The 22500-nt window shown below is 44.0% G+C and overlaps 1 protein-coding gene across 1 annotated transcript in view; it reads left to right on the top strand.

Annotated features, from left to right (window-relative positions):
- Positions 1 to 22500, top strand: part of pkn1b (protein kinase N1b) — a gene marked incomplete at its 5' end in the record, with an annotated part of 52255 nt that overhangs the window by 5922 nt on the left and 23833 nt on the right. The window contains 10 exon segments of the mRNA NM_001089460.1: positions 585 to 705; positions 12343 to 12488; positions 14264 to 14477; positions 14881 to 15063; positions 15203 to 15312; positions 15672 to 15815; positions 20502 to 20577; positions 21756 to 21879; positions 21971 to 22055; positions 22131 to 22225. Of these exon segments, the coding sequence (NP_001082929.1) occupies positions 585 to 705; positions 12343 to 12488; positions 14264 to 14477; positions 14881 to 15063; positions 15203 to 15312; positions 15672 to 15815; positions 20502 to 20577; positions 21756 to 21879; positions 21971 to 22055; positions 22131 to 22225 (1298 nt within the window).

Raw genomic sequence — 22500 nt, 5'->3', positions numbered from 1 at the left:
CTATCGATCTATCTGACTTATTTGTCTGTGTGTCTGTCTGTCTGTCTGTCTATTCATCTGTCTGTCTATTCATCTGTCTGCCTTTCCGTATGTTTATCTGTCTGTTCGTCAATCAGTCAATCCATATACGTGTCTGTTTGCTTTTCCATCTATCTGTTTATCCTATCTATCTTCTCTATTTATCTGTCTGTCTGTCTGTCTGTCTATCCACTTACCTGTCTGTTTGTCTTTCTGTCTATTCGTCTGTTTGTCTGTCTGTATGTATGTCTGTATGTTTGTCTGTATGTTTTTATACTGTCTGTCTGTCTTTCTGTCTATTCGTCTGTCTGTCTGTCTGTCTGTCTGTCCTTCTATCTGTTTTATTTGTCTGTGTATCCATCTGTCTCTCTGTCTTTCTGATTATCTATCTATCTGTCTGTCTGTCTGTCCGTCCGTCCGTCCTTATTGTCTGTTTGTCTGTATTTTCAACACGTTTTGTTAGTCTATCTGCCTGTTGATCTGTCTATCCATCTGTCTGTTTGTCTGTTAATTTGAGCATCAGATGTCTCCACTTATCCTCATCTCTCCGTCTTTCTGTCCTCCAGGATAAGAAGCTGCTTCAGTCGGCTCAGCAGATGCTGCAGGACAGTAAAACTAAGATTGACATCATCCGAATGCAGATCCGTAAAGCCATGCAGGCCACCGAACAGAGCGACGACACTCAGGGTACTGTATCAGACACAAACATACACTGTCTGGCTCTCTCCATACCAAAAATAAGTGTTTATCAGCTTGACATCATTACAGAGATTCTTCAGTGGCTTAAATACAGTGCAGAAGGGATGGATGATATCATTAGGGCCAGACAGAATCCACTGACATTTTTGGCGATTTCTGCGGAATATGTAAAAAATCTGCAGATTTATGCTGACTGATTTTGAGAGAATCATTACTAAGAACTTAATATATGAAATAAGAAATATTACATTTTTAACTTCTATTTAATGTTTAGAATCCAAATCCAATTAGATCCACTTATTTGTTAAACAAAGCAAGTCTCTCATATAATATATCCACTAAAATATAGAAAATATGACTTTCCAGACTGTGGGCTCTATCATACACCCGGCGCAGTGTGGCGCAAGGCGCGGCGCAATAGTCTTTTGGTAATTTAAGCTTGGCGCAAGAGTCGTTTTGAGGCGTTGCGCGACGCTTTTTAAATAGCAAATGCATTAGCGCTCATTTTTGCGCCCATAGGCGTTCTGGTCTAAAAAGGAAGGCGTTCTGAGGCGGACCACTGGTGCATTGCTATTTTGACAAACTATAAAAGATTTTTCATTAGACCAAAACAAACCCGGTCTAAACTCCGGTGCAGAGTTGCGTCTCGCTTACGCACTGCTTAATACACACAAGAGAGCAATAGGCAAATATCTTTACATATGTAAACATTTAAATATTAAGGATATATATATATATATATATATATATATATATATATATATATATATATATAGGATATAATAAGAATAGATATACGATATAAATATAAAGGATTAAAATATTACAAAACATATTATTTTCTAGCCTACATAAATATGAAAAATCACTGCTTTTATGTCTTCTTCATCTCTGGAGGCTTTTTCAGTTCATTCATAACAATTTGCTTTTGTATAATGTTATTATTATTAGCAGTATTATTTATTATATCCATATTTATATTTGTTTTATTAAAAACAAGCTTAGATTTGTCCACCTGCAGGTTTCAGACAATATGGGGCATGGCATGTGTTTTAGGATATAACTCAGGATTTTGAACACATTTTGTTATTATTATTAATTTATTCGTTTGCTGGAAATTAGAACTGAATTTAGAAATAGTTTTGAAACAAATATTTGCGCTTAACAAACTAAATTAATTATTTATAGATGTAATATAGTTCGTTGTTGTGTGGGAAGAAGAAGACTGTGCCCGTCTGTGCGTGTGTGTGTGTGTGCTCTCTCCTCTCCCGACTGCTCCTCCCGTTCTCCTTAAGAAGGGAGTCTCTCCGGCCCAATCACTAGAAAGACAGGTGTTATTTATCATTTCTGATTGACCCGCTGATTAGTCGCCGGGCTCCTAGCATGCTCTCCCCCCTGATTGGGTGTTCGATCACGCTTACCTCTCCACATACCCCCACCGCCCGCCTCAGGCCGGGGAGCCGTCCGGCCTGCAGCCCTCCCCCCCCCCGCCCTCGAGAGGAAGTCGGCTACAGCCATTTGTACGCCCGGCCTGTGGATCACCCTGAACTTAAAAGGTTGTAAAGCTAGATACCAACGGGTGATCCGCGCATTGGTATCCTTCATGCGGTGAAGCCACTGGAGAGGAGCGTGATCTGAACAGAGAGCGAATTCCCTACCCAGGAGGTAATAGCGGAGAGTGAGAACGGCCCACCTGATCGCCAGGCACTCCTTCTCTATGGTGCTGTACTTAGCCTCACTCTTGCTGAGTTTGCGGCTAATGTACAGCACCGGCCGTTCCACTCCCGCCACCTCCTGCGAGAGAACCGACCCCAGTCCCCGATCGGATGCGTCCGTCTGTAAAACAAAGGGGAGAGCAAAGTCAGGAGCGTGCAATAGCGGCCCCCCGCAAAGTATAGATTTTACCTTTGAGAAGGCCTGTTGGCACTGCTCCGACCATTGGACGGTATCCGGTCCCTCCTTTTTAGTGAGATCAGTCAATGAGCTGACAAGGGCCGAATAATTAGGGACAAAACGCCTATAATAACCTGCCAGCCCCAAAAACTGTCTCACCTCCTTTTTGGTCTTAGGTCTCGGACAGGTTGCAATAGCTGCAGTCTTATCAATTTGGGGCTGCACCTGCCCGTGACCTAAGTGGAAGTCCAGATACCTTACCTCCACTCGCCCAATTGCGCACTTCCGTGGGTTGGCCGTGAGCCCGGCCCGTCTCAGCGCCGACAATACCGCCCTCAAATGTTGCATATGCCGCTGCCAGTCATTACTGTAAATGATGATATCATCTAGATAAGCAGCGGCATATGCTGTGTGAGGGCCGAGTATTTTGTCCATCAGGCGCTGAAACGTCGCCGGTGCCCCGAACAGCCCGAACGGAAGCGTCACAAATTGGTGCAATCCAAACGGCGAAGTGAAGGCTGTTTTTTCGCGGGATATTGGAGATAAGGGGATCTGCCAATAGCCCTTCGTTAAATCCAATGTCGAGTAATATCGAGCAGCACCTAACCGGTCGAGCAACTCGTCAATACGCGGCATTGGATAAGCGTCAAATTTTGACACAGCATTCACCTTGCGATAATCCACACAGAACCGGACCGAGCCGTCCGTCTTAGGCACCAAGACAATCGGGCTGGCCCAGTCGCTGTGGGATTCTTCCACTACTCCCATTTTCAACATATTATTCAATTCTTCCTGAATCACTTTTTTCTTGTGTTCAGGTAGGCGATACGGCCGGGTCCTAACGACCACGCCCGGTTCGGTCTCGATATGGTGCTGAATCAGGTTAGTACGACCGGGCAGGGGCGAAAACACGTCAGAGTATTCACGTTGGAGGTGCCGGATGTCGAGGAGCTGGCTCGCTGAGAGATGATCGCCCCCGGTGACCAGAGCGCTCGGCCGTTCACGGCCGGAGCTCTCCGGCCCCAGGTCATCCTCGTTAGTAACAAGCGTAGCCAGCGCCATGTCCTCCGGCTCCCTCCACTGCTTAAGCAGATTAATGTGATAAATCTGACGCGAGTCAGCCCTGTCCGAACGAACCACCTCGTAATCGAGATCACTGACTCGTCGTGTGACCACAAACGGCCCTTGCCACTTGGCGAGTAATTTAGAGCTGGAAGTGGGTAGCAGTACAAGTACTTTATCTCCCTGTGAAAATTTACGGAGTTTAGTGCCCTTATCATATCGCCGGCGTTGGTCATCCTGAGCCTTAAGCAAATTCTCTGTAGAGAGCCGCCCCAGTGTGTGGAGTTTTGCTCTAAGGTCCAGGATATATTGAATTTCATTCTTACTATTAGAAGGCTCGTCCTCCCAAGCCTCTCTAACAACATCCAAAACCCCTCTGGGCTGTCTGCCGTAGAGAAGCTCGAAGGGGGAAAACCCCGTGGAGGCTTGGGGAACCTCCCGCACAGCGAATAATAAGGGCTCCAACCACTTATCCCAATTTTTCGCGTCCTCGTGAACGAATTTACTGATCATTGATTTAAGCGTGCGATTAAATCTTTCCACCAGCCCGTCTGTTTGTGGGTGATAGACGCTGGTGCGAATAGATTTAATGCCCAATAATCTGTAAAGCTCGCGCATCGTGCGTGACATGAACGCGGTGCCTTGATCAGTGAGAATCTCCTTGGGGATTCCCACACGGGAGATGAGGCGAAACAGCGCCTCCGCAACGCTTTTTGCTGAGATGTTACGGAGCGCGACTGCTTCCGGGTAGCGGGTTGCATAATCCACCAGAACTAATGCAAACCGATGCCCGCGTGCAGATCGCTCTTATGGCCCGATGAGATCCATACCAATTCTCTCGAAGGGGATCTCCATAATTGGTAAAGGGCGCAACGGCGCTTTTGGGGTGGCCGGCGGATTTACCAGCTGACATTCACTGCACGCCGCGCACCATCTGCTGACGTCACCGTGAATGCCCGGCCAAAAGAATCGGGTCATGAGGCGATTTAGTGTGGCCGCCTGACCTAAATGTCCGGCCATAGGATTAGAATGAGCCGCCTGAAAAAGCATTTCCCGGCGGCTCTTTGGTACTAATAACTGGGTTGTATCTTCTTTTGTCTGAGCGTCTTGGGTCACTCGATACACCCTATCATTAATAACCGCAAAATACGGATAGGAGAGGGGTCGATCAGGCTGGAGGATTTTCCCATCAATAACCTGCACTCTTTCGAGTGCATGTTTTAGCGTGTCATCACGCGACTGCTCCAGGGGAAAGTCTTTACACCGGGAAATTCCCAGCCCTTCCCCTGAGTCAGCGCGTGACGTCACCGCCTGGGATTCCCCCAGCTGAGCGACACGTCCCCTATCCGGCGATTTCTTCTTCCAAGAAGCACCCGCACATAAGACTCCCAATAATCTATTAAATCCAGGCCAATTAGTTCCCAGAATTAGCGGGTGTTTGAGGTGCGGGTTAACCGCTACCTCTACTCTATGTTTTTTCCCCCGAAATTGAATGTCTATTGCCGTCAGCGGGTAGTGAATTATATCCCCGTGCACACACCTTACCCTTACCGTGCGGCTCATATCCAATGCCGGGTCTTGAAGCAGGCTTTGGTGGATGGAAGTCTGGTTACACCCCGAATCCACCAAAGCTTGATATGTACCCCCTTTTATACTCACTGGTACCCGGTAAAGCCCATTGCGACCGGGGGCGACGATTGGCGTGGCGGGGACGCGAATCAGCGCACTCGCCTCCTTCACGGAGCAGATTTTTGGTGCGCTATCCTCGTGCCCGCGACGCAAATGCATTGGCCCAGACCTTCCCACTATACCCCCGGGGCCAGCAGGAGCAACCGATTGAACCGGAGAGAATCCTGGCAGTGTCTGGGCAACCGCCAGGGGTCGTTGCTCCACCCCTCTGCCCGAATGAGGCCCCGCCCCTCTTGGGACGTTTGGCAGATCCGCCATTGCGCACCGCCGTCTGGGTGCAGGTGTGGGCGGTCTCCGCAGTCTGGGCCTGGGAACAGGAAGAGAGAGAGAGAGAGGGGGAGAAGAGAGAGAGGTTATTTCGCCGACCCTGGACCTCGCCACCAGGTGATCCTCCGCCAGTCGGATGGCCGTCTCCAGATCATCAGGCCGGTGGCACTGGACCCACTCCGATGTTCGGGAGGGGAGGCGGGTGATGAATTGCTCCAGCACCACGGCATCCACCAGTTGGGCGGTGGTTCGGCCATCCTGTACCAGCCATCTGCGGCAGGCGTCACGGAGCTGCTGGGCGAACGCAAAGGGCCGGCCGCCTTCAGCCAAAACCAGCGATCGGAAGAGCTGACATTGCTCCTCCGGGTTGCGGCCGGCCCGCTGGAGAATAGCTCGCTTCAGATGAGCGTATTCCAGGAGATTCTGGGCCGGTAGCTGCTGTGCGGCGATCTGGGCTTCGCCCGAGAGCAGCGGGATGACTCGTACCGGCCACTCATCCCGCGGCCAGCCACACGCCTCAGCCATCTTTTCAAAAAGATCCAGGAACACTTCCGGATCATCCTCCGGCACCATTTTCTGTAAGGCGATGGGAGGGTGGGCGGCAGATGTCGGAGCGGGCCGGATCCCCTGGGACAGCAGACTCCGGATTTGCTCGCGGCCCTCCGGCTGGGCCTCCATGAGGACTTGGAAATGTTGTTCCTGGATGTTCTTCAGTTCCACCAGCGTCTCATGTTGTTGTTGGTGGAGGACCGAGAGGGCCTGGATAGCTTCCGCAAATGGCATTCTTGACGGAGTGGTCATTCTGGCAGTGAGGCTCTTCTCCTTCCCCGGATTTCGGCACCACTGTAATATAGTTCGTTGTTGTGTGGGAAGAAGAAGACAGGGTCGGCGATATCAGGTAAGCAATATATTTTATTTTGCTTTTCCACAGCACTAGCAAACTGTGCCCGTCTGTGCGTGTGTGTGTGTGTGTGCTCTCTCCTCTCCCGACTGCTCCTCCCGTTCTCCTTAAGAAGGGAGTCTCTCCGGCCCAATCACTAGAAAGACAGGTTTTATTTATCATTTCTGATTGACCCGCTGATTAGTCGCCGGGCTCCTAGCATGCTCTCCCCCCTGATTGGGTGTTCGATCACGCTTACCTCTCCACAATAGACTAATTGATGTCTGTGCGTAAAGGTTTCCCTATCCAAGAGCGAATGTGAAAGTAGATCCGTTATCTCTCATTCTCACGCAGTAGATGCTCTGTTTAACAGTTTTCTATTAAAAATCTGTCAACTGTTTGCTTGTGAAATGCTCAGTTTTTCCACTTAGACTTACTTTGTGTCCTGTAAATAGCAAGTGCGCTCTTGGCGTGACGCCGCTGGCTCTTAAAGGGAATGGCAGATGAGACTCTGATTGGTTTATTCTCAAAACACACCTATAACTCATTAAGAAAATAAACTCAACCCTTTTACACCGTGCGCCACGTTGCAAAGCGGATTTTCCCATCCTTATATTAGCAAAAATGCGTTCTGAGACATCCTGAAAGCGTTTTCGCCCTGCATTTTGCGCTCTGTCTATCTATATATATATATAGTTGAAGTCAAAATTAATTGCTCTTCTATGAATTATTTTCTTTCAAATATTTCCCAAATGATGATTAACAAAGCAAGAAAATTTTCACAGTATTTCCTAACATTTTTTTGTATATATTTCTTTATATAATTTATAATTTTCTTAGCCTACTTGTTTTTATATCAGCAAAAATAAAAGCAGTCATAACCATTTTAACGTGCCTAATTACCCTAACTTGCCTAATTAACCCAGTTAAGCCTTTAATTGTCTTCTTAATCTGAATACTAATATCATGAAAAATATCTAGTAAAATATTATTTGCTGTCATTATGGCAAAGACAAAACAAATCAGTTAATAAGAAATGTGTTGATAAAATCTTTCTGTTAATCAGAAATTGGGGAAAAACGTGTGTGTGTGTGTGTGTGTTTGTGTGTGTGTGTGTGTGTGAGTATGTGTATGTGTATATGTGTGTGTGTATATATATATATATATATATATATATATATATATATATATATATATATATATATATATATATATATATATATATATATATATAATGTAAAAAAAATATGTTTAAAAATTATATTTTTAATGGTTAACAGTGTAAATGACTTATGTGCTGGGCTAATAAGTTATTTCATTAAACTCCTTTAGTTATCCTATAGTTACCATTAATAAGGATCAAATTAGTATAATTGTGAGACTTACCACTACTTGACTTTTCAGGTTGGAGCTGTAGTTCATGTATAAGTTGCAATGGCAGTTCTATGTACAGCGTGCATCGCATTATCAAACTATTTTTGTTGTCGTCTTGGAATAAAAACATAGACTGAACTTGAGGCCTTGGGTGATCTGGTCTGATAAACTCACTGCACAAACAGCGAGACTGTCCTCTCGGAACCGCAGAAGGCCATGGCGTGATCGCAGTACAAACAGCCATCATTCCAAAATAAGCGCGCGTTCCCTAACCGAAAGTGGGAGATGCGTCTCTATAGCAACCTCTCGCGACACAACCTCTCCAATGCGGCGTCTCGCGATATTTGCAAACAAGTCATATGACTCATATTTATTATCACTTGACAGTAACGGAGAAACGTCGCCAAATGTAGTGAAGTAAGAGTTATGTTTTTTCTCTAATAGTTTACTTGAGTAAGAGCAAAAGTGCACATCTATAAATGTTCTCACAAAGTACACCTTACCAAATAATTTTACTCAAGTAAATGTAACAAAGTAAAGATAATTCGTTACTACCCACCTCTAAACTTACCATGATTAATGATTCCCAAACCAATGATGTTTGATTCATTCATGCCGAATGTTTTATAAAAGAAAGTAATTAAGTGAAATGAAACTCAACGTCAAATCTTTTTTAATCATCAATTCATCTGTGCTTCGCTAAACTGTTGTGTTTGAGCGCCATCAGTGGTGTTTTACTGTAACCAAATCTGATTGGTCGACCAGTGTTTACTAAAGCGAGTCAAACCACAAAAAAAAAAAAAAAAAGAGGATGATGTTTTCATTTTTAGCGTTTTGCATGTTGCTGTGCACGCTCACAAGCACCGCCAATTTTTAGCTGCAAGACAGTACATTTAACATATATTATATGCCGATATGCGTGTGCGAAAATTGCCTATGTCTCGAGTAGGGGGCAGAGCTTAGCTATCATTCCCTTATAACAGGGATGTCCAAACTCGGTCCTGGAGGGCCAGTGTCCTGCTAAGTTTAGTTCCAACTTGCTTCAACACACCCGCCAGGAGGTTTTACATCCAATAAGAGCTTGATTAGCTGGTTCAGGTGTGATTGATTAAGGCCCGTTTACACTAGTGCGTTTTTGTTTTAAAACGGCATTTTAGATCAAAAACGATCCGCGTCCAAACTAGCGTTTCACCTAGCGTTTCTGAACATATCTCCGTCCACACTGCGCCACCAAAAATGTATATCATGTGACAATTCGTGCACTCTGGGCATGCACATTCTAGTATAAACAGGAAGCATGTGTCTCGCTCGGCATTTGTTTATTGTTAGTCACCAAACGCAAGTTGAACAATAAACGCGATGGCAAAGAAAGCAAGAGAGGTGTTTTTGTGGACAGACGACGAGGTCGAGTTGTTACTAAACGTAACAAAACAATAACTGCACAATGGTGCCTAAAACTGACAATAGTGCAAACAACGCTCCCATTTCTGTGTCCATGTTGTTGTTTACAGTGAAGGCTGGTCTGCTGTCTTCCGGTAGCATTAAAGCCATGTGTTATAGTCATGTGATAGGGGCTTGATGAATAAATGAAGGATACGCAATGACACAAAGGCCCCAATCAGGTAGCGAAACTCAGAAGCCCCGCCTCCGTTTTCAGATGTCTCCGTTTTCCCCCATCCACACTGAGACGGAGCAGCAGCGTTTTAGAATGAAAACAGGCTCTCCCGCATTTCCAAAAAGCTCAGTTTTCGGTGTTCGAAAACTCCGACGTAGTGTGCATGGATGGCGTAACCGTAGCGAAACTTTTTTCAAACTAAAACGCATTAGTGTAAACAGGGTCTAAGATTAGAGCTAAACTTTCCAGGACACTGGCCCTCCAGGACCGAGTGTGGACACCCCTGCCTTATAGTAAACTAACAGTAAGAGGGCCATGGTTAAGAATATTACTATACAGTTGCTACGAAAGTGCAAGGCAGTGGCGCAGTAGGTAGTGCTGTCGCCTCACAGCAAGAAGGTCGCTGGGTCACTGGTTGAATCTTGGATGAACTTACTGGATAAGTTGGCGGTGCATTCCGCTGTGGCGACCCCCGATTATTAAAGGGACTAAGCCAAACAGAAAGTGAATGAATGAATTGCTATGAAAACCCTTTGGTTGACTTGTCGTCAACAGAGAAGAACCGCCCACTCCAAACGCGGAAGCAAATGCTCCGACTTTGATTAAAGAGCAATATTTGCCAGTGGTATTGTCTTTCATGGATTCATTGTTTACCTAAAGACTAATGCTGTGTTCACACCAGACGCAGTATGCAGTAATAAACATGCTATTTGAACATGAATAGACACATTTTGAGTTTACTTGCTTCATCCGCTCATCAAATTCACTTCATTTGAGTGTGTAATTCACTTCAGAACAGACGCGGACTCTCGTGACTCTAGCTTCGTTGCTAAATGGCTAACATTGATTTTGTTGAGAAAGTAGCTGTGCTTTATGTGCTTTATGAAGGCTGAAAAACAGCCTTGATTCATTCGGAGCCATGTCTGAGTCCACTAGATCCTTTCAGAGGTCCACCAGCTCTGTGAGCTCCTAAATTCCTCCAGAATGTACATCTGGATGATGGAAGCTTTTGATGGTGATTCCGGCAGAGCCGAGCCCAGTTTGATGAACTATTGTCCAGTGTCGGCAAGAGGATTTTTCTTTGCGGCACCAATAACATGCGCTATGTCGTAATCACGACCCTACAAGAGAAAGCTTCTGATTGGTGAACACGGCACAAATGTCTGCTGAAGATCAGCTTTTACAACTCGAAAATCGCAAATCGTGCGTTAAGCACGTCAAAAGCGCAAAACACTCAATTCGGGCAGCTTCATTTGCACGAATCGCATCATTAGTGCCGCCTAATTTGCTAATTTGCTTACCCCATTGGCAGATAATTGTGATTAACTTCAATTTGGCATATTACTTCTTAAAACAAAACAACATGTTTTGCTTGTCTAGTAAAGTCTTCTGAATTTAAGAAATTTCAGATATTTGGACTAGAAACACGACAAAAAGTAAGAAAAGTATTTATTGCAGTAAAGTTGTTCGCACGCCTCATTTTCCCCTGTTCCACCGGCCACGCCCACTCCTCCCTCTGCTCACAGCGCTCCACACCCATCATAGAGCATTTAAATAAAATCTGAGGTAATCTTGAACTGAAAGAGGGGGGTTTCATGACCGTTTAATCTCAAAAACTGGTGACCATTGACCCGCATTAAATGACTCGCCATTGACCACAAATTCAGCTAAAAATCTACTGAAGACAAAAAGCCAGCTCCTTTTTAGGTGTCCTGAGAGTGAGTTGAATTAAAATATTTGGCTGAACTATCCCTTTGAGAAAGCCGTAGGTGGTCGTGATCTGAAGTCAGTCAGAGAGCAATGTTTGAGCTGAGAGCTGCTGGAGGAAATGGACGGATCTGAAGCGGACTATAATGCACTCTAATGGCGTGTTTGGGGCTGATGGCTCATGTGTCCTGAGGCCGGACGGCGGGTTAAGAATAGATTTATTAATGCCGCTCCAGCCTCTGCCATCAGAGGCTGGAGCAATAATTCGGCTCCAGAATATAGTTGTGAAGTGGTTCGTGAAATCGTATGTCCAAGAGATCTTGACAAGACGGTTTAATTGGATTTAAGATGCCATTGAGCTCAATAGTATTGTTTTTCCCACTATTGAAGTTTTCAGCATTCTTTAAAATATCTTCCCTTGTGTTTAGCTGATGAAAGGAACTTATATAGATTTAAAAGCACCTGTAGGAAAGTAATAGTGAGTCTAACCTCAGTGTTATTTCCTGTCTGCTAAGCTCTTTGAGTCCTCATATGGAAAGGTTAAAGGTGCAAAATAAACCCAAATACAATTGATAAATACACGTCATCTCTGCAATGGATCCAATAGATTTATCCACCATTTGGTATGATCATACAGAGATTGCCTCCTGTCATTCAAATTACATGCATGAAAGCATTTTGGGTTTGCTGTAAAATACAATGGAAGTTGTAGAGGCACCTAAATGCTTTCTCAGGTTATTAAAGGTGTTTTCTGTCACTTGTTTAGACTGGATATATGCATTCAGTGGAGATCTGCACAATTAATCATTAAAAGATCGGGATCTATAAAAGACGGTGTCTCCACACAGCTAAACTGGTCATAGTATATGAGTGTGTATGGTTGTTTCCCAGTACTGGGTTGCAGCTTAAAGAGCATCTGCTGTGTTAATCATATGCTGGAATAGTTAGTGGTTTATTCTGCTGATGAATAAAGGGACTAAGCTGAAGGAAAATGAATGAATGTCGAACAATGGTCCGATATGCGGCTCAAAAACTGTATCGTGATCTGAACCATGAGATTTGTGATCTGAATAGTGTGTTTCTTTTAAAAGCATCCCCCATGAGGATGTGACGCCTGTGTGTGTGTATCTCTCTGCAGGTAAGCCGGATCTGTGTGGTGTAGAACTGCGTATCGAGGAGCTCTGGCATCATTACCGTGTTGAACACGCCATGGCTGAAGGCGCCAAAAACATGCTGAGGCTTCTGGGAACTGGAAAAGCGCAGGACAAGAAAGCCATCGCTGAGGTGTGAGAAATACACACACACACACACACACACTGAGCATCAAAAATGTCTCGGAAAATACGGTCATGGAAAATATGGTCATGCTTCACGTTACATTTACACATGGTTAATCTATTTACCAACATGAACAAACATTACACAAAAGAGTTATTACACTATTTATTTGTCCTTGTTCAACCTACCCTACTGAAAAAAAACAGCTTAAACCAGCCTAGGCTGGTTGGCTGGTGTTAGCTGGTCGACCAGGCTGGTTTTAGAGGGGTTTTGGCCACTTCCAGGCTGGTTTCCAGCCATTTCCAGCCTGGTCTTAGCTGGTCAGGCTGGGAGATGACCAGCCAAAACCGGCTTGACCCGCCTAGCAAGTTGGGAATCCAGCCAAAACCAGCTATGTCCAGCTTAAACCAGGCTGGTCAAGTTGGTTTTAGCTGGATTTAGCCCTCTAAAACCAGCCTGGTCAACCAGCTAAAACCAGCCAACCAGCCTAGGCTGGTTTAAGCTGGATTTTTCAGCAGGGTCTGCTGTAACATTACACTCCCTCTGACCACCTTCCATGCACAGGGTGTACATGTGCACGGTGAATGCGTGAAACTAGAAGCCCCTGTGATCTCACTAGCCCGGATTTATTTTATTTTGTAGTCCCCAAACTTCATTCGCTGTAGGCTTTGCTAAGCTAACTCTGTGCCAAAGTCTCCCTTTACATTGACCTTGTGCGTCTTACATTGAGATGTTGTTAATGTTCACATAGCTACACTACACATCAACTGAAGTGTGAAATATCATATGGTGGTGGACCAGCCTGTAATAAAAATACAGTCCTTCATTGATAATTCATGTCCAAAGATGTGTATTAGACGTGCAAAACTGGAATATGCCATAAAACGCTTGCGAATAAATTCAATTCAGCTTTATTTGTATAGCGCTTTTACAATATAGATTGTGTCAAAGCAGCTTCACATAAATGGTCATAGTAACTGGAACAGTGTGGTTCAGGTTTTAGTGTTTAAGTTCAGTTCAGTCTCAGTTCAGTGTGGTTAAAATCATTACTGAGAGTTCAAACACTGAAGAGCAAATTCATCGATGCGTAGCTCTACCAATCCTGAACCATGCGAGGCAGTGGCAACAGCGGAGAGGGAAAAAAACTTCACCTGATAGGAGAGTGAAGAAAAAGAACCTTGAGAGAACCAGACTCAGTTGGGCACGACCATTTTAATTTCTCCGCTGGCCAAAAAATAAAGCAGCGTTTCCATACAATGAGAAACTAAAGAGAACTAAATCATCACTTCCTGTTAAACTGGAGCAGATATCAGTCAGAGAAATGGAGTTTAGTGTGTTTGGATTCGCCACTGTGGTATTTATTCTTCTCTAAGAAATGAGTTGCGCCTCAGAAGACGAAGACGAAATGCAATGAACGCGCTGAATGCAGTGCTTTTGAAGGCGGGAGTTGCTCTTTGGGTGTGCCGACAAATGCTCAAGGCAGTTCTGGAGGAAATAATAATAATACTGAAGCACTGTGATGACAGACTGACAGCTGAGGAGTTTCAGAAATCGGCAAAACAACATTTCAGAAGTTTTACATACACCAGCTGCGAACTCCATTAATGCATTAATGGTCCCATCATGCACATTTTCAATCACATCACTCTATTGATGAAAGGTCCATAAACAGTAACACACACCTAGAAATGTCCTGAGTGTGAGTGAACTGGTCTCAGTAGTGCGTTTGAGAATGAATGTTGAGCTTGTGTGTGTGTGTGTGTGTGTGTGTGTTTCTGCAGGCTCAGAGTCGTCTGAGTGAAGCATCCCAGAGGCTGGATCTCCTGCGGGTGTCCTTAGAGCAGCGTTTGGTGAATCTGCCCGAGGATCATCCCAAAGCGTGTCTGATTAAAGAGGAGCTGGTGCGGGCGTCCTCCTCCGCCTTCAGCTCCAGTCACAGCGCCCCCTATGTCCACAATCAGTACAGCACCCTCAGCAGACCCTCCCCGCTCACCGGTACGCCAACAAACGCCAACAAACACCAACAAACAGTGTTGACAATGGCACCAAGGTTGATAACTGTACAGATGGTTCGACAAATTGCTCACAGTGTTAAAGCTCACACAATAAAGATATAGGTGACATGGTGGCTTAGTGGTTGGCCTCATAGCAAGAAAGTTGCAGGTTCGAGTCATTTCTGTGTGGAGTTCTGATGTTCTCCCTGTGGGTTTCCTCCGGGTGCTCCGGTTTCCCCAACAGTCCAAACACATGCACTATAGAGGAATTGAATAAACTAAATTTACAGTAGTGTATGAGTGTGTGTGTATGGGTGTTTCCCAGTACTGGGTTGGGACTGGAAGGGCATCCGCTGCGTAAAACGAATGTAATATAAGCGTCTAGTGCTTTTGTCCCCTCTCAGGCACTCTGCAGGTACGTCTGCTGGGCTGTGTGGATTTACTGGAGATGGTCCCGGGCCGCAGTCGAGCGTCTCCCGTGGTTTTACCTCACTTCAGTCCTGGAGACGGACGAGCCTTCAAGCTGACCCTGAGCAGCAGAAGTAGCAGCTTCAGCCTGAAGACGCCCAGCAAGAGTGAAGAGTCCTGTGAGTGTCTCATACACCGATACGCTAATGATTCAGGCGATTGGGGGCAGTTTTATGATGAAGTTATTCATCACTCAGTGACGTTTTCTTTTCTGATATTCTCCTGATGTCATGTGTGTGTGTGTGTGTGTGTGTGTAGCGGAGGTGAGCGCTGTGCTGAAGCTGGAGAACTGTGTTGTGGGTCAGACGTGTTGGAAGAGTGTTGGGGAACAGACGTGGGATCAGACCTTCACTCTGGAGCTGGAGAGAGTGAGTTACACACACACACACACACACGTTTGTTTTTGTGAAAAGTGGGTACATTACATAGACTTCCATTCATTTTAGACAGCTCAAACCGTATATTATATTGCCCTCACCCTACCCTAAACCCAACCATCACAGGAGTCAGTGTGCAGCTTTACTCTCTGATTAAACTCATCCTTTGGGATTTATAAGCATTTTGAGAAATGCGGACGTCACCAATGTCCCCATATTTCACCTCCTTTTTGTGTAACACTTGTGTCATACCCATGTCATTATACAGATTTGTGTCCTGATATGTCACAAAAACACGTACACACACACACACACACACACACACAGACTGATGTTCAGATGTTCTGCAGTCTAGAGAGATGGAGATAGCGCTGTACTGGAGGGATTATCGCTCGCTCTGTGCGCTGAAGTATCTGAAACTGGAGGATTTTCTGGACAATCAGAGACACAGAGTTCAGCTGGAGCTGGAGCCGCAGGGTCTGCTGTTGGCCGAGGTGAAAACACAAACACACACACACACACACACACAAACGCTTTAATTTAAGCTTGAATTTTTCACTGATAATTTGTCTAAATATAGATTTTTTTTTGCTACTTATTTTGTACTTCTAGTGTGTACGTATAGTATGCTAATATACAAAAATGCAAATTAATAATTTTGTTAAAAACTACAAGAAAGTGGTGATTTCTAAATGTACTTTGACTTGTATATTCATTGCAGAAATATAATGTTTTGTGTTTATGATGTTAAATAATTAAAGGGATGAAACGTAACAATCAGTGAGTCTATTGATGCTGGGTGAATGAGGAGAAGACGCATACGCTTGATAAGTGAAACAAAAAGTAAGTATTTATTAATGGATAATGTCAAACAATGAATGTAAGATGGAAGATAAATGTAATTTTAAATAATTTAATTAAATAAAGAAAAATAGGAGTGTTGCCAAAACAAAGAAATAAATATAACAAAACGAACTAACTAAACCCCAACCCACTAAACTGGCTGAACAAAGAAAAATGCAGAAACAAAACCGTAATCTTCAGCACGTAGCTTCACTAAACTTCTTAACTCCCAAACATAAGTACACATGTGGCAACGCCTCCAAAAACTAACTAATACACAATAATACTAAGCTGCTCGAAATGCTAGAATTCTCGTAAAGTACACACTGTTAGCCATTAGCAAAACAAGATCTCAGATAATCCAATTCTCATAAAGATCGTTCAAAATCTCACTATACATTAACAAGAGCAGCACAAGATTAACTGATAAATCAAGATAAACAGGGAGAAAACTAGAAAATAGCACTCGCAAACGAATCAAGCGGATCAAACAAACAAACAGTCCGGCCGACACAAGTGAGGAGATTGGCAGGCCAAGCGCTCCTCCAGAACAGCGCAAGCGCACCGGTTTTATACTGCGCGGACCCGATCCTTATTGGCGCGCCGATTTAGTGACGAAGGTGAATGACAGCTCACCCGACCAATGGTAGCACATCTGAAACAGGATAGGACCACAACAAGAGAGAGAGAGAGAGAAGAGCGCAAAGCAGAAAACAACAAAAATACTACAAAACATACGTGAAACGTAACAATAAACACAAAATATTTCACGTTTAGTCTGGTCAACTTTCTTTTGTAAATCTACATCTTCTCATGTCATTCAGACCTGCAACTTATTTCAAAACAGTTGCGGCAGGAGCAGTTTAGGGCAGTGATCAGGTAAACTGGTGACATAATGATGTGATGTGAAGCAGGTGATGTCAGCAGGTGATTGTAATTATGATTTGACACAAAAGCAGCATCCAAGAAAGGTCTAGTCCTTTAGGAGCAAAGATGGGCAGAGGATCGCCAATTTGCCAACAAATACAAGAGAACATGATGGAAATGTTTAAAAACAAAGAAAGACAGGAAGACATTTGGATATTTTACATATAACAGTGCAGAACATCATTAAAAGATTCAAGGAATCTGGAGGAATGGGGTATATGCCGAAGCATGCTAATAGGACTTTTAATTTGCCAGTAACCTGGGTTAAGCGCTTCCGGGGAATTGAATGGCAATGCAAAATCCGGCGCATTTAAGGTCAGTTTTCTTTAAAAATGAGCGATCTCCACTGGCTGAGTGATATCTGATTTAAAGTGGGTCTCAGATTGTACAAGAAGCACTGCATTACATTACATTTCCCCCACCATGTCTTTATTATATGAGCATTTATTTTACCCCAGTATATTCAATGGAGCTTCTGCGTTAGCCTGCCGATTCTGACGGGCGCGTGCGAGTGAACAGCTTTTTGTCTCGTTTTACGCTTGAGCAACCAAATAAATGCTAAAGTTTATTTAACTGAATGTATTTTAATGACATTACAACATTGATGCTGTATAAGGAACCGTATAAAATGAGAAAAAGTTCACAATAACAGGTCACCGGAAGTGTATCAGCATGGGAACAGCACTAGCTCGGCATATACCCTATTTCAGTGTGTAAAGGACAAGAGCGCATGTCACGAAATACAGGGAGACCCAATTGCAAGTAAAAGATATTTATTGACTCAGACAGAATAACAGAAGGATGAACGCAGGCAGATGAATTGTGAGTCAAGCGAGCAGCAGGAAATGTAATAATCGAACAGGGAGCACTGTAGAACAAGATCAGAGAGCCGTCAACGGATAAGGTACAAGAGTCCAAACACAGAGCTCTCCCCGCGACACACGACCAGAACTCAGCGACCGGAACCTGACAGGACACAGACAAACAGACGTGAAGATGACGAACTGACACTGTGAGACAGAAACGCTGAACATATATAGGCGCGGTAATGCGCTGCACCTGTGGTCCGCTGATTACAGCTGAGCGGTGCTGCGCACGGCAAGGCTGGTGACAGCGTACACGTGACCACCCAGCTGATAAAGTAAACACAACTGACTGCAACGCGACTCTAACACAGACACCCAAACACACACACACTCATACACGCATATATGCATAACGCATAACGCACCACACCGCACACACACACATACACACACGCAGACACATCATAGAAGAACAGACAGATCCACAATCGTGACAGCGCAAGCCTGACCTGAACAACCATGATCTGCGATTCCTCAGACGGCGCTGCATCAAGAATCCTCATTCATCTATAACCCAGATCATCACACGGGGTCAGGACTATTGCGGCAAACCTTTATCAAGTACCACACTATGTAGTTACGTCCACAAATGCCAGTTTAAACTGTACTGTGCCAAAAGGAAGCCCTATGTTAACAGTGTCCAGTAGCGCCGTTGACTTCTCTGTGCTCTGAGGCATCTGGCATAGACCATCACAGAGTGCAAGTGTGTACTGGGGTCAGATGAATCAGTTTTCCAGTAATTTTTGGAAGAAATGGACGCAGTGTGCTCTGGACCAAAGAAGAAAAGGATCATCCAGGCTGTTACCAGCAACAAGTCCAATTCAATTCAATTCAGCTTTATTTTTTATAGCGCTTTTACAATGTAGATTGTGTCAAAGCAGCTTCACATAAATGGTCATAGTAACTGGATCAGGGTAGTTCAGTTTTTAATGTTTAAGTTCAGTTCAGTTTAGCTCAGTTCAGTTTGGTTTGAAGTCATTACTGAGAGTTCAAACACTGAAGAGCTAATTCATCGATGAGTAGCTTTTCAGATCCTGAAACATGCGAGGCAGTGGCGACAGCGGAGAGGGGAAAAAAAATTCACCAATAGGAGAGTGAAGAAAAAAAACCTTGAGAGAACCAGACTCAGTTGGGCACGACTATTTTAATTTCTCCGCTGGCCAAAAGTTTTGTACAGAGCTTCAGTCACCGTGGTGGAGGCTGGAAGATGGCCTCAGCGAAGACTCGTCTGTCCCTGGAGCATCACTGGAATCAGTCTCCTGCTCTCCACTCCCCATGACCACCAGGGCAGCAGCAGCTCAGGATACGGCCTGGTCCCGGATATGGACACCTTGGGATCATCTCGTCGCTGGTCTTGGATCCAATCAGTGACTCCGCATAATCTGAGGACCTCGGGATGAGTATCCCCAGGTGAAAATAGAGAATAATGAGAATAATTAGCGTAGCTGCTGTTCATAGTGTATATAAACAAGATGCAGAAACTTGTGTGGAAACCCGCTAAGTGATGCATTGAGTGTGTGCTTTACTAAACAGAAAGGTCTTTAATCTAGTTTTGAACTGGGAGAGTGTGTCTGAGCCTCGGACGTTATCAGGAAGGCTATTCCAGAGTGTAGGAGCCATGAAAGAGAAGGCTCGACCTCCTTTACTCGACTTTGCTAATCTAGGTACTACCAGAAGCCCTGAGTTTTGAGATCTTAAAGAGCGAGTTGGTTTGTAGCGAGACAGAAGGTTGGTTAGATAAACAGGAGCTAGATTATTTAGAGCTTTATATATATTCATAGCAACAAGTCCAAAAGCCAGAGTCTGTCATGGCAACTTGCACTTCTGTGTTGCACCATTAATGCTGAAAAGTACATTGAGATTTTGTAGCACATTATGCTGCTGCCTTTTCCAGGGAAGCGCCCATGCATATTTTAACAAGACAATGCTAAACCACATTCTGCACACATTACAAAGTCCTGCTGTGAAGGAAGAGGATGCAGTACTTGACTGGCCTGCCTGCAGTCCTGACCTGTCTCCATGAGAGAATGTGTGGCGCATTTTAAAGCACAAAATGCGACAACGAAGACTCCGTACTGTTGCCCACCTTAAGACTTGTTTGCAGGGAGAATGGGACTCATGTACACCCTGAAACACTTCATTACTTGGTATCTTCAGTCCCTAAATGTCTTTTAAGTGTTGTGAAAAGCAATGGCAACAATACAGAGTGGTAAATGTTTTACTATTTTTTTATTTGTTGCAAGAACCAAAATTGGAATATGTGTTTATTATGAAAACAACAATAAAAATGATGAGGAACACATTAAATAATGTTTGTTGTTTTGTCTGCAATGAATATGAGTCGAAGTCAATTCAGAAATCACTGCTTTCTTTATTTATTTGTGTTTTCCATACTGTCCCAACTTTTCTGATTTGGGGTTGTATTAATAGTCTTGATTGTCAAATTTTAGGCATCAAGCTTTTATTGTTATGTGAAGAACAGACTTGTGCTTATTGGTGTGTAGTGTGTGTAGGTGATTAAAGGTGTGTGTGTGTGATGTGCAGGTGATGTTCTTCAATCCTGTGATCGAGCGAGGGCCACGTTTACAGCGCCAGAGGAAGGTGTTTTCTAAACAACAGGGTAAAACCACACTCATCACACACACACATACACCCACTAGCCCCTTTCACACAGTGATACCGGTAAATATCTGGAAAATTTCCGGAACGACTTTACCGGTATATTGAAAAAAGCGCTGTTCACACAGGCGAGGACGTTACGGAAATTTTCCGGAAAAGAGCATTCACACATCCATTCCAAAATACCGGTAAATTCTGACATCATTCACCACAAATGAGCTTTAAACGGCTGCGCTTGTATTTGTAAACATTTGACTAAATTACAAACTCTGTGTATGATCAATATTGTGAACAACTTTCGCAGGATCACTTTCGCATGTCGAGATGTTCATAATATGTGCGTGTGCAGGCGCTCACAGGCTGTTTCACAGGCACACGCAAAGCTTGAAGGTAAACAAACAACGGCTTATCATAAGCATCTCATCGATGATTATTTACACAGTTGGCATTAAGAAGAACATATAAACGTGATCTGACTAACTTCTAGCAGCTAAATGTGTCTGGGAAAATATTCAAAGGCTTTTATTCTCATAAACTGCGCAGACGTGAATGCGTCTGACTGTTGTGATTGGCTAAAGCAGACGTCTCACATCAGCACGTTCTAGACGTGCACGCGCTTATAACGGCAATCTTCCTTCTGCGTTCACACAGCGCAGCATTCCGGCAAATTACCGGTAATGTTACAACTTCTCTTTCCGGAAAATAGCCAGAACGAATTTACCGGTATTTTCAAAAAGGGCCTGTTCACACATACAACCTTTCCGGAAAATTGCCGGCAATTTTCCGGAAAGGTCTGTATGTGTGAAAGGGGCTACTGACTGCATTCTGGGGACGAAAAACTGCTGATTCAATCACAGAAATGTAAGGAAAATAATATGAAAAACTGCCAAAAAAAAAACAGTACTCTTAGTTTTATAGTCTGCTATTTTTGTAGGGTGGTTTTAATACTGCAAGTAATTGTTTTACTTGTTATTTTTAATTATTTAAACTCGTTTGTAATTTAAATTAAAATGAATATATTATAATTAATATATTTTTCCTCGAGTATTCCATTAACTCACAAAAAACAGAGTCATACACAATATAGCAGACTATTGTAAACTGTTTTTTAGTGTTTCATTTAAATTGTGTAATGTTTGTCGTGTGTGTGTGTGTGTGTGTGTGTGTGTGTTTGCTCAGGTAAAGCGTTTCTGCGTGCTAAACAGATGAATGTGGACATGGCGACATGGGTCCGTCTGCTGAAGAACGCCATTACCATCCCGACACACAACTACACACAGCACAGCCACACACACCACAGCAGGTAACACACACAACTACTCACAGCACAGCCACACACACCACTGCACGTAACACACACACTCCATCATCCTGGTGTGTGTCTGTGTTTTCAGCAGTGAGATCTCCATCCAGAAGATCCAGCTTGATGGAGAATCTCCTCCATCTGTGACGAGGAGAAACACACACACGTCAGCCACGGTAAACACACACACACACACACACACACTTGATGAATAATAATGATTTCTCTGATTAATAATGCTGATCTGTCAGGTGGACTTCGGCCGGGCGGCTGAACCCGTCTCTCCTCCTGGTCCCGCGCCTCCGGAGAGGGTCGTCCGGAGCATTTCGCATCTTTCCCAGCGCAGGTACACTCCTGCTGACGCACAATATGTTTAGTTGTATGTGCCAAGACACAGGATGAAACACACACACACTCACACACACACATTCTCATGTACATGGTGTTTCTGGCCTCACGTTGACTTTCATGTTCAGTGTCAATTTTTACATCCGGACCATTTGTGTATGTGTATGTTTTTTTGGTTTATTTGTGTGTGTGTGTGTGTGTGTGTGTATGTTTTTTTTTTTTATTTGTGTGTGTGTGTGTGTGTGTGTGTATGTTTTTTTGGTTTATTTGTGT

The sequence above is a fragment of the Danio rerio genome, chromosome 3 (genome assembly GCF_052040795.2).
Source record: "Danio rerio strain M-AB ecotype USA chromosome 3, GRCz13ab, whole genome shotgun sequence".
Classification (NCBI taxonomy): domain Eukaryota; kingdom Metazoa; phylum Chordata; class Actinopteri; order Cypriniformes; family Danionidae; genus Danio; species Danio rerio.
The sequence above is the reverse complement of the archived record's forward strand: the minus strand, read 5'-3'. Positions and strand labels throughout refer to the sequence as shown.